The sequence below is a fragment of the Neltuma alba genome, unplaced genomic scaffold (assembly GCF_004799145.2).
Source record: "Neltuma alba isolate B1F8T4 unplaced genomic scaffold, ASM479914v2 tig00006516_pilon, whole genome shotgun sequence".
Lineage (NCBI taxonomy): Eukaryota > Viridiplantae > Streptophyta > Magnoliopsida > Fabales > Fabaceae > Neltuma > Neltuma alba.
The window spans coordinates 54,773-67,521 of NW_021634485.1; the positions used below are offsets into that span (position 1 = coordinate 54,773).

The 12,749-nt window shown below is 36.8% G+C and overlaps 1 protein-coding gene across 1 annotated transcript; it reads right to left on the bottom strand.

Moving 5' to 3' along the window:
* Positions 1–1,897: 1,897 nt before the first annotated feature.
* LOC114750527 (putative transcription elongation factor SPT5 homolog 1) lies at positions 1,898–9,826 on the bottom strand. The gene is made up of 22 exons (XM_028939117.1): positions 9,267–9,826; positions 8,685–8,923; positions 8,427–8,573; positions 8,190–8,348; positions 8,027–8,110; positions 7,849–7,919; positions 7,393–7,750; positions 7,132–7,287; positions 6,941–7,038; positions 6,820–6,868; positions 6,591–6,743; positions 6,375–6,518; positions 6,185–6,278; positions 5,918–6,076; positions 5,795–5,840; positions 5,606–5,700; positions 5,438–5,516; positions 5,150–5,204; positions 4,934–5,048; positions 4,705–4,848; positions 2,693–2,793; positions 1,898–2,193 (listed from the first exon to the last, which is right to left on the bottom strand). Exons 1-22 carry the CDS (start codon positions 9,589–9,591, stop codon positions 1,948–1,950), a joined length of 3,117 nt encoding a protein of 1,038 aa, XP_028794950.1. The 5' UTR covers positions 9,592–9,826; the 3' UTR covers positions 1,898–1,947.
* Between the last annotated feature and the right edge of the window lie 2,923 nt (positions 9,827–12,749).

Consider the following 12,749-nt stretch of genomic DNA (forward strand, 5'->3'; position numbering starts at 1 on the left):
TCAGCAAAATTTTCCTCGAAATATTTTAGTTTAAGATTGGAAACAATAGATAGATATACAAATGTCCAGTCCCATTTGTCATTTTGCGGCTACATTTCTGCAAGTGAAACAGTTCCTATAAGAACCTAAGAACGTGAGATGCTGGGATGTTTCAACAAATAACAATCACTTTGGTATCTTTGCTGGATGTAGCTCTTCGGCGGGCAAAAAGAAAACACCATCCCACACCCCTTTGTGTGTCTGATTTATTAGAATCACGAAAAGAGCAGATAATTAAGTACGTTGTGTTGCTCCATTTTTTAATTTCATACAAGGAACTCTATATTCACCCAACTAGAGTTAAGTTAATGAGGTCAATGTAGGGATTTGCTTACCGTTAATGAGGTTCTAGTTTGTTTGTCACCAAAGCTATGCAGAAAACTGGAATTGGATTCTCTCCACTACCCTTCCCATCCTCTTCCCCTCCACCACCTTCCTTTTCTCTTCACAACCATTGGATCAAAACTCCAATGGTTTAGATTTAATATTTTATAACATTTTATAAAAATAAATATTATGATAAAAAATAGATAAATAAATTTAAACTGTTAAAATCTAATCTGAACAGTTCATAACTACAAACTATTATTATAGAGCAATTTTTTTTTTAATTTTTTTTATTACAATTGTAAACTATTCAGATCAGATTTTAATAGTTTAAATTTATTTATCTATTTTTTTATAACATTATTTTTATAAGATGTTAAATCTGGACCATTAGAATTTTGATCCAATAGTTATGAAGAGAAAAGAAGAATAGTGGAGGGGAAGAGGATGGGAAGGTAGTGGAGAGAATCCAAGTCCACAGAAAACTAGGAGGGAGGGAGGGGGGGGAGAGAGAGAGTGGTGAGTGGGGAAGGAGTGTTGGTGAATAAGAGGCAAAAATTGTCCCATCTAGTGTTTGTTGTTTGTTCATGATGCTTGTTTGATGGAGAGGAAGAGAGAATAATGGATTGGGAAGGGTGGACATGATTAGACCATTTCAACTTTGGTTAAAAGTCTGTCGTCTCAATTGGTACTTTTCACTTTCCCATTTGGAACCCACCACTTCCACTTGTTCCACCCCTTTTCACTTCCATTTCCACGCTCTCATATCCCAAATGTGGAATAAACGTTTATTATTAGATTCATTACCATTTTGTCCTTCTGATCAAGTCATTTTTGTTTATCAAATGAATTATGTTTTTGACAAACTTTCTCATTAAGTTATTACAATAAATATTGTACCAAAGTCGGTTAACATGCGACAAACCTTGTCCCACGGCGTGTGATTTGTGTGATCTTTATCTGCCGGCCGGAGGATATATGCATATTGTGAATGCGGCACCAATGGACAACTGCATCTTCTCTAAAGGCCTGTCGTCTTGGAGATGGTTTCGACGTTCATTTAAGTGATCAAAGATCAAATTTTTTGGCATACAATGAGGGCGGAAGCCTAGCTGATCAAACTCATCCTCGTGGCTCGGAGGCCGGGGCTGGGTGTTAGCCATCCGTTCGAGTCAATTCTCTCTCACCCGTTTACTTTAATCGCCCGTCACGCGCATATAGATTCATCAGCAAGAATGGACATACTACACATTTACTTTCAAGGATTTAGAAGGGAAGGCACATTTATCTTCCCAAATTAATAAGACATTATTCAATCATAGTGTAATCTTATACCACAATCCGACAGCATATAATTTTAGATACCTAAATGTACCAGTGTCTATATCTGTTGTGTGAAAACTACTAAAATACAATATTCGCCCCTTATATACACACTACTCAGGTGGGAAAAAGAGATCGTGAAGGTGTAAGCAGCGAGAGAGAAAGGGGGCGAGGGGAAGAGTGGGGGAGAGAGGAGGACACAAATATGAGGGCAAAAACGATATGGCATTAAAAAAATTATTGTGTACATGAGACTAATCACGATTGAGCTAATTTAGCTAGAATGACTAAGTCTAAAATCTTCACATCCAGTGTATCATCTACCTTTACAATACCATCAGTGCCATCTACCCCAATCAACTTGCCCGTGGCACCACGCAAAGCCCCACCCATAATTTTTATCTTGTCTGATTTCCTGGGTACCACAGCCTCCATTTCGCTGGGAAGAGCCGTTATTGTTTCACCATTTCCACTTGATCCCAAGACTACCCTGCAAGATCCATCCTGAAACACAGTATAAAAGACGGAACGAGTTACTAGGAAACAAAATTAAAGACAAACCACTCATGTCAAAGTATACAACTGAAATTAGTGGATGTGCTCTTAAAAGCAAGTTAAATTAAGAAAGTTTGTTTAGTCAGTTATTTATAACAAATATGAGTTGAATTTCCTTGAATACCCCCTTCCTAATCATGTATTTTAGCTAGAGCTACACTGATGTAATATTTAACATGTCAAACTACTACAAGAATTATTTTGCAAAAAATGAATAAGTATGAGATACAAAATGGATTGGAATTTTATATTTATGACCAAATTAAAAATCAAACAAACTCTTGTATTAAAAAACGGAGGTAGTATAACCATTTCGGATGAAATCATCCCTCAAGAGGGGATGGACAAAAGTCAAGACCATCCAGTTAAAATGTCAGCATAACCAATCTTCAAGCTTAAGTACATGCGAAAAATTTATTCAAGCAATCTTTGAATGATGTGAACATACCGCAAGCACCTCTCTTATAATTCCCACAATAGATTCCTCTCCAGCACGGCGCACATTGACTAATATATCTGGAATAAACCATGGTCCTTCACTGTCTGCGCCTACAACAAAATTGAACCATCATTTCAAATCTTGGCAGATCCAATCAATAAACAATACAAGGGGACTCAAAGCAAAGGAGACTTTGAGGGATAATTATAACATTAAATGGATTTGTAAAAAAAAATTAAAAGGGATAAAGGCCATGGAATAATCAGAAGATCACATTTGATTGGTGATACAAATCAGTCATCTATCCTAAGATAGATTAAGATAAATAAAATGAGATAAACAAATCCAGTAACAATGAGAGGCAATGACAAAATTAGGAGGAAGTTTATCAAGGGAATAAGAGAGATGAGGGTAAAAAAAATGGAGATAGTATTAGAAAGTCTGGACAGGGTGTGTCTAATAAGAGACCATGGATCACCTATCATAAGCATAGAATATGAAGAAAGTTGCATGGAGAACAAGGTCAAAGCAGTGAATATGGTCAGCAAAAGGAAGGGGACAATGCAGAGAGTGAAGAATGTAGTGCAAACGGGAGAGTTAGCATGGCAGATGGCACACATCACTTTGAACACTAACACCCAGTTTCCAATTTCCAATTTTATGGCTATTTTATTATAGTGTTTATTTCCAAGCATTATAAAAAGTGGTCATAAGTACAGTCAAAAGAGGCTAGTCATAGGTATTGTCATTTATGAACTTTGAGAAGATTCTCCATGGCTATTACGAATAGAGTGAGATCCTTGCTCAACAGTTTCTAGTAAATTGTTCCTTGAAAAAATATTCAGTTCTAAAGTCTATCCTTATCATTTTGGTGCCAAAACCTCCTTGATCCAAATGGTGCCCACTCATTCCATTAATGTTCCGCAAGATCCATCAATCTATCCATCAACCCACTTCTAACCCTCTCAAAGAACTGCTCTTTTGATAACATCAAAGCTGGAAGCCATTAGTGCACTGGTTGCAGAGGATAGCTCCTGCGCAGGACACTAATGGCAAGGGCGAAACCCCACCATCCAGTTATTCTGGTAGGCAGTATTTCCACTGGGCAGAGAAAGAACAGGAATTTGAAAGTAAAAGGTGTATTTTACTAAATAAATAAATAAATAAATAAATAAATCTATCACACTTAGCTTGCACAAAAACAGATTTCCCTGAGTTCTGGTGGAGGAGATACTCGTGAATGAATTCTCAGAGCTGAGAAGTACTTTCATCACTATCAAACACTAGACGACTTTTAGGCGGATATAGCAACCATGTATCTTGAAGGTCATGCATCGGATTCTTTTAGCCTGGATCAATAATGACTGCAACAATCTCTATCGGGAAGAACTAGTCAAGGCATTGCAAAAAAATTGCAACCCTGTAGAGTTTATCACAGAGAGTCGGACCTGATCTAGAGAAGATTAGGAGGCAGAATTGGCCTCCACCAGCCAGTGCCAAGAAGCTTCAACGTTTCTAGGGTCATACAGGATATTAACTATGCTATGTAAAGGGTTACTGAATCATTGCAAGGCCATTGGAAGACAAAACTGGGAAGAATGCTTTTTGCATGATAAAGCTAACACGGTTTTGAGCCCCTCAAGAAGGCATCAACTAGCGTCCTGGCTTTGAAATTGCCTGACGCATCCATGGGTACTGTCAAATACAGCCAAGTACTGGTTCCCATTCACGTACTTGGATGAGATTTTCCGTTGCTATTAGGATTAGAGAGTGAGATCTTATATCCTCTGGTTCAAGTAGATTATTCCTTCAATAAAAAACAGCAAGTGAACCCCCCCCAAAAAAAAAAGAAAAAAAACAGAGAAAAACGAGAGGAAGTACCAATCTTTAACGTGCACATGTGAGTGAGGAGAATGCAGCGGTTGCACAAAAAAATAATCCTTTGACCAGAAGTCACGCTACAAAAAGCTAAAATACAACATAAAACTATCTATCCAACATATGGAACAGCACTTATATACCTATAACCGGGGACATCATGTCCAAACCACCAGTTCCTGGAGTCATAGGCTGCCCTCCAGGGGTGCCGGGAAGATAAGATGCTGAGTTTGGTGTCATAGGCTGTCCACCCGGTGTTGATGGTAAATATGGGCTTGGAGCATTGGCTGCAAGAATCACCCACATCAAACAGAATGAATACAAGTACGGAAATAAAAACTGCAAAGACAATAAAAATGAAGATGGTGCTACCATATGCAGAATTATCCCTAGGTGTCCCAGCTTCGCTGTAACTGCCACCAGGGGTACTAGCCCAAATAGTACCAGGAGTTGGAGCTTCGTACATTCGTGAAGGAGGACTCCCTGGCTGAGATATTACGAAGAAAATAAGAAAAATAAATAAAAGGTCATTCTGGTCACTCAAATTAAGTCCATAGGGTATCTAGCAAGTTAGCTAAGATTCTGAACCTGATATTGTGGACTGGTGCCCCAAGAGCCAGGATTTCCATCCTCCCAGTTTTCCCTATTATTTTCATCGCAAGTATTAGCATTAACAAAACACATCATTTTTGTATACCATAAAAGTTGATTGTGTGTTGAATTTGAAAGACATGGTTCCCTCAAAACTGAAGTGAAAAATGCAGTAAACTGGTAGAAATGAATTTTAAGTTTTTAATAGTAAAGCACTTTGAAACCTTTTTGAACTACTAGCTTTCACTACGGTCATTGAAAACTAAAATCTACTGTAGTCAATACCTATGAGGACTCATGGGAGTGTAAGGATTCCATGCTCTATCACGCATGGGAGTTCTCATTCCATCATGAATAGGTGTGGCTGCAAATCGAAGGGTGTTAAGCAAATGCATGATAAAGGTTACATTTACAAGATATCTAATTTCATCCAGCACAAAAACTTAAACAAACCTCCAGGATCTCTCATAGGAGTCATATAAGGATGCAAGGGAGTTCGAGATGGGTGCATTGGGGTCTCACTTCCAATTCCATACCGCGATGAGTCACTGGCAGAACGTACAGCATAAGAAGGTTGACTCAGAAATTGTTCAAAAAAATTGAAGAAATTAGAAATTCATGTACAGGAAAATTATAACTCACCGGTATGGGGTAACAGCCACATTATCAGAAATATGATTACGATCAACTGCAAATGATCAACGAGTTAGATTCCATATATATACAGAAGTGCAGCCAAGAGAAGGGATCATCCAAAAAGCTTGCCTGTCACAACTTTCATTTGTGACTCCAGTTCAACCCGAACTGATGTGCCGTTAACTTCTATAACACGCCCACGATAACCTTTATAGGGACCTTGGCGAATTTTAACTGTTGCACCAGCCAATCCATCATGCCCTCTTCCACCTCTATGCCTTCCTCCAGCTATCCACATTTGAAAAGAATGAGATCAAACAACTTTCTCAATAAAACAATGCACTAAATCAAAATGACAGACCAATATAACATTCAAGTACAAAGAGTTACACATACAATCAATTGGTGACCCTCCTCGAGAAAACCTCCTAGGAGATTGTGGGATTCTTGGCGGAGTTCTAAGGCTGGGAAATCTTGAGTAAGCATCACCCTAGAGTTTAGGAGCGAAAAACAACAAATTATTATGAGGACTAAATAAAAACACTTGCCCCAGATATTAACAAACATAAGAACACAAACTAACTACATTTCTATTGCCATTGGTCCGTGAACCTCCCACAACCACACATGATTGAGCTTTCGAACATATGAAGCCTGCATGTTCAAGATGATGTCGATCATAGATAAACAAGACTCCCCTATATATGTGCTCTACCGGTCCTTGTTTGCCCTGTAACACATAAAGTAAAACTTAACAATATGAACTTTCAAGAAACCAAACTCGGCAAAATCAGAATCTTACTTTGCAGGGACCCTCAACTATCCGTACAACATCCTTTGTTGACACTGTATTCTTAAACCTATCCTGCACACTTATTTTTTTATCAATCTTGCACTTGATTTCCCTTAATTTCACCAGTGCAACTTCAGGTCTGTCAGGAACTCCCTTAAGAACCTAAAACAAGATGAAAACATTAACATGGGTAAAAACAATGCATGAGCATTCTTGACAAGTAAGGCGAGATACAGACCTGAAAGGCCTCACTTTCTACACGGATTATCACACCAAAGCTCAAATTACTGCACCAAATTGAATTAAAAATGAGTAACATGTAAAAGCATATTGAGAATAGAAGCTAAAAAAATGCTTACTCTAGCAGGACAAGATCATGTAGCTCATAGTCGCCGATTCTTGTAACTCCCGTAGTGACTTCAGAACTCTCCACAACATCATCAGCAAATACACGAATCTGGGAAAGAGAAATTTCCACGTCAATTACTTAATCATAAAAATTAATTTGTAAACGCTTTTTCATACTACCATTGGAAAAATAGTAACCCACATGTTCTTTTGTTGTATCAGATAAAATAATCAGCACGTGCTGCTCCACCTTCACCACCATACCAGTAGCCCCCTCTTGTGTGCCCGAAACAACTTTAACATGGTTCCCAGGCTCAAAGTATTTACAAAGTTCCCTTTCATTTACAGCAAGAGTTTTCTGCCAAAAACCAAGGAAAAAATAAAACCAATTAATAACAGAACATCATGCAAACGTAGTAGGCAATCCAAAGGAGAGAGCCAGAAAAAATAAATTCATGCTTACAGGAAGGCCCTTGATTTCTGGCCTTATATGAACATTATCCTCATCAACTTTCTCTACCCACCCCTTTAAATTCTTTAGATCTCCCTTGATGACGATAACAGCATCACCTTTCATAAAATGGCCTTTCTTTCTGTTTGCAAATAATGTTGACAGACTAGCTACATCTCCATCTCCATTCTCACCCGGCTTTCGAAATTTTTCAAGTTCATCAAATGTAGGTTTGATATTTTGTGCACTGATTGACTTTATTGATACCGTTTTGTACAAGAAACCGTCTTTGAACATCATGCCTCCAATAGTTTCAAAGCGTTCCCCCGTCATGGGATCGCGTCTATGCTCTACTCGGATGTGCAGTTCCCTGCAGGAGTAGAATCCATAAGAAAAGACTACGAAATTTTCCAAGAAACATATAACAGTGTTATCCACAAAGAAAAGAGGAGGAAAAAACAGCATTACCTAGCTTCATCAACATTCATAAACCGAGGAGGAGGAACAAATGCTTTCTTTTTTACGACTTCTCTACCTTCCTGCATCACACATATGTTATGAACACATTTTATTAAGCTATTTCACAAAAAAAAGTTGGTTGCTCGACAAAACACACAAACTCTCAAGCGGGAGAAAAATTACACACCAATTTGTTTGCAAGGGCTTGTAAGTCTATCCTCGGAATCAATTTCACAGTAACCCTCTGACGTACATTATCAACATCCACAACCTGTGAAAAAAGAAAGCTTGGTTGTAACTAAAGAAAGCATGTACATGCTATCATATGTTTCCCAGAATGCAATCCATACCTTTGCAAGGTCCCCCTTGTATGTCCCAATCTTCATTCTGACCCATGTATCTCTAGAAAGATCAATAGCTTTGCTTTCAACTGAAAGAACATCAGTCATCTCTCTGATCGGAACAAGTGTTATCTTCTGAGTAAATATGGTGCGTAGACCTTTACATGCCTGAATCATAAACAAGGGTTAAAACACCACAATAATATCCTAGTAACACAAAATATAAACTTTACACGTCAACAATACCTCTCGCACATGGGCTTCTTTATCAGCTTCAACATATATATAATTTTTGAGGTGATCAAGAGCAACAGCAGACCTTATTTGAAGTTCAGACCCTTTATCAATATATTTTTGCATGAGGCAAACAGCCGCCTCACGCTCACGACCAATCTGTAAGCATTATAGAAAAGTTTAGGAAAAGCTTTAAATTCCGTGCGTACACGAGAAGCAATTCATATACACAATCAGTATCATAGAATTTATACATCGCAAAGATCATACCGCACATTTAACCATCCACAATTTGGGATCTCTCACAGATGGCAGAAGGGCTTGCTGCTCTACATCTGTAGCTTCTTCATCATAATCTGTGACACGCCTTCCATATCTTTCTTGAATGCTCCTTGCCATAGCTTCAAGGTCTTCATGGTCTTCTTGATCATGGGGCAGCATACGCCGGCTATGCATCCTCCTTCCACCATCTTCATCTGGTAGATCAGTTCCTTCTTCGACGATGAAATCTGCATGATGCAGGCAGCCATCATCATATCTCCTCATATTTGACACAGGGTAGATGAGACATCGTAATTTCAAAACTCTAGTAGTAACATATGACATGTCAAACGAGAAAAACAGAAAGTTCAAGCCATTCACAGCATTCTGCTCAACGAAAGTCCACATTATTTCATCCTGGAGAATGTACATGCCCGACCCCAATCACATAAACGTGAAGGACTAAATCACACATGAGCTCCGAATAGATGGTTACCCCTCAGCAGGAAGCAATTTCAGTCAATTGCAGAATAAGTAAGATTACTGTCTAGTATTCAAATTGAGCCAATAAGATATGCAGGAAAAGCTTACCATCCTCGCCTTCTTCCTCTTCCTCTTCCTCATCGCTGTCCACCTGCGCCTCTTCATCGAAGAAATTGGAAGCAGCCATTCTCTTGTATTGGCGCTTTCGACCGCCTCTTTCATCAAAATCATCATCATCCTCCTCCTCTTCCTCATCCTCGTCCACCTCCTCAGCGTCGTCGTCTATGAACCCAGATCTTCTGCGCTTCCTGGAGGAGGCTCCTCTGTGGGCCTCCTCTTCCTCCACTTCCGCTTCATCGTCATCAACCACTTGGTCATCTTCGTATTCCTCCTCATACTCCTCCTCATCGGGATCCATCCCTCGGTGACGCATGACGAAGCCGAATGCGTCTCACGGACCTTCTATGCAAGTGCACAAACCATGAACGTCGGGATTCTGCGATTTTAACAAAGGTTGTTGAATATCACAAACCCTAAGCTAAATGGAACTGAGAATGTTGAATCGGGCGAGTCGGCAAGCGAGATATGTAGATTTTATTTTCCGAGAAATATATACTACTATGAACGTCTGGATTCTGCGATTTTAACAAAGGGTGTTGAATATCACAAACCCTGAGGGTATGTTTGGCTCAATGAGAGGAAGGGGAGGGGAGGGATTTTAATGGAGGGAAGGGGAGGGGAGGGGAGTGGAAGGATTTTAATATCACCTTATTTGGATTTATAAAAAAAGAGGGGAGGGGAGGGAAAAATATTTTAATATGGACAATTTTGCTCTTATTTTATTTAAGGCGTGGGCATAATAGTCACAACATGACAAAATATAAACATAATGGTCACAACATGACAAAATATGAACATAATGGTTATAATATGACAAAATATTGTCTTTTCCCTCCAAATCCTCCCAATTTTGGAGGGGAGGTTGAGGAGGGGAGGGGAAATTTTAAAAAATTTTCCCTCCCCTCCTAAAATTTGTGTGTTGCCAAACAAGGGAAAATGATTAAAATCCCTCCCCTCCCTTCCAAATCCCTCATACCAAACACACCCTACCCCTCATTTGGTTAAAAATTTTGAAGGGGAGGGGAGTTAAAATGTCCCCTCCCCTCCCCTCATTTTGGCTCCCCTCCAAATTGGGGGTTTTTGGAGGGGAGTCAAAATTTTGGATCATTATGCCCTTATGATTTTTTTAATATTTCACTTCTACCCATAAAATATATTATTATAATATTTATTTCAAATAAAAAATATATTATCCTAAGTAAAAAAAATAAAAAATATATACATTATTATAATTAAAAATATATTATAAAAATTATTTAAAAATAAAAATTATTTAAATAAAAAATTATAATATTATAAAATTAATTGTTTTTTATAAATATATTATTTATTAAATATATTTTAAAGCTGGAAAAAAAGATAGCCTAAAGAAAATAAAATTTTATTTTTCTTAGAGCATATAAAATTTGTTAATTTGATTATTTTAAATATATTATTATATTAATTAGAATGAAAAATTACTATACCAATTTTTTAATACACATATTAACATGATAAGACTGAATTTTGATTAAATTATATAATTTAAATTAAGATGTAAATTAATTTATATAATATATCAATAAAAAATATAAACTAATATATAAGGGTAAAATGGTAAATTGATTATTACTATCCCTCCCCTCCCCTCCTTGAACCAAACAAGGGATCATTAAATACCATCCCCTCCCCTCCTTTTTAATCAAACCAAACAAGGTGAGGATGAAACCTCCCCTCCCCTCTCCTCCCCCTCCCTCCTCTCAAACCAAACAGGCCCTAAGCTGAATGGAACTGAGACTGTTGAATCGGGCGAGTGCGGCAAGCAGATGCGTAGATTTTATTTTCCGAGAAATATATACTGCTATTAGTTATAGCTTACAGGAGACGAATTCATTTGTCTCAACGTTATATGAATATCCCTGTACTGCATTTTCTATTTTAAGCCAGAAATCTCACATTAATTTTTTTATGTTGTCTTGATATTTTATTAATATATTTGATAATTTTATTTTAAAAAAATTGGAGATAAATTCCCCGTCAAAAATTTCATTGATAAATGGGACTTAAAAAGTTTGTGCAACTTAATTTCTTTTATATGCAATTTATCTTCGTTTGTGTGTAATGATCTTCCTTTACGTGATGTGCAACTCAATTTCTTTTCTACAAATGAGATTTTTTTATATGCAAACTAATTCTTTATATCTAAATAATGTTATGTGCAAACTATCTTCTTTTTGTGCAATTAACTTTCCTCTATGTGTAACTAATATTCTTTCATGCAATCAATCATTTCAGGTCATATTTGCCAATTAAATTTTCAATGAGGGAATTATCCCTAATTTTTCCTAAAAAAATTAATATTCTGTCTATGTTGTTGCACAGAATATTAAAATATATGTTAAACGTATATTGTTGCCACGGTTAATTCATAGCTATTTTTCTGAATAATTGAGGATCCAGATAAACTGAACTCGTATTCTTCTTATAAAAATTCCAATATATTATTTCTTCCAATGTATATTTATAAAACTACTCCATCAATCTTTAATATAAAATCTATTTAACTAATTTGATTAGATTAAGAAAGTTATGTAAGTTAGTTAATTATAAAAAAATATAACATATTTTTTCTAAAACACCATAATTATCTTCCTTAATATCCTCCACCCTCTTCTATTCGTTATAGATGAGGAAATATCCATAAAGATAATTTAGAAAAATTTATAAATATGATAAATAAATATTATATTTAGAACCAAAATTAATTTAATAATTAGGTCCTATATTAAAAATCGGAAAAGTATTATTTATCTCGAAAAAAGTTGAGTGGGTTTTTTGTATTTCTTAGTTCTTTTTTTGCAAAAGTCATATAAATGACATTTGTGGTTCTTTTGCTAGAAAACTACATGAAAGGATCAAGACGAGGTTACGTTTATTTTGAAGGACTGGCGTAGATTGTTTCTAAAATTGTGTTCCAACTTTCAAGTTCCATGCTCGTATTCAGGAGCAGTAAGTAATGAATTAGTACTCTTTTTTTTTTTAACTCCTCTAGTTCATCCGAAGTGAATCAGTCATTCTTCTTTCTTTCTTTCTTTTTAACCAAAAATCATGGCATTCTAAGTGGTAAAACTCTGCCAAAGCAAGGATTAAAAAATGATTTTAAGTGCATAATTTGTCTAAAGGACGTCAATTTAACTATAAATGTCTAAGAATATGTATAATTTCAGCTCAAATTAAAATAAGCTAAATTAAGTACCAACTAGCGTCATTTTTTTCTTCCTCCCACAAACTGGTCACAGACTCATCATTGAAAGCGAAAGGGAAGCATGTCTTCAACAGTCAACTCAAAATCATCACATCTCTTCTCCAGGCTATTATATGCTGATGCGAGCTTCTAATGCCAATTTTCATAGAGACTTGTTTTCCCGCGTTACATCAATTATTACTCACTCTCCAAATATGCGCTGCCAAGGGAGAAATATGCTCGTACGC

What these genes read in the sequence shown, in the direction of transcription:
- LOC114750527 (XM_028939117.1), bottom strand. Translation starts at nt 9,591, where the DNA reads ATGCGTCACCGAGGGATGGATCCCGATGAGGAGGAGTATGAGGAGGAA. An exon ending in CAGAAATCAAGGGCCTTCCT is followed by an intron (nt 7,288 to 7,392) that starts GTAAGCATGAAT and finishes GGTTTTTGGCAG; the next exon opens with AAAACTCTTGCTGTAAATGA. An exon ending in AGGAGGGTCACCAATTGATT is followed by an intron (nt 6,077 to 6,184) that starts GTATGTGTAACT and finishes AAATGTGGATAG; the next exon opens with CTGGAGGAAGGCATAGAGGT.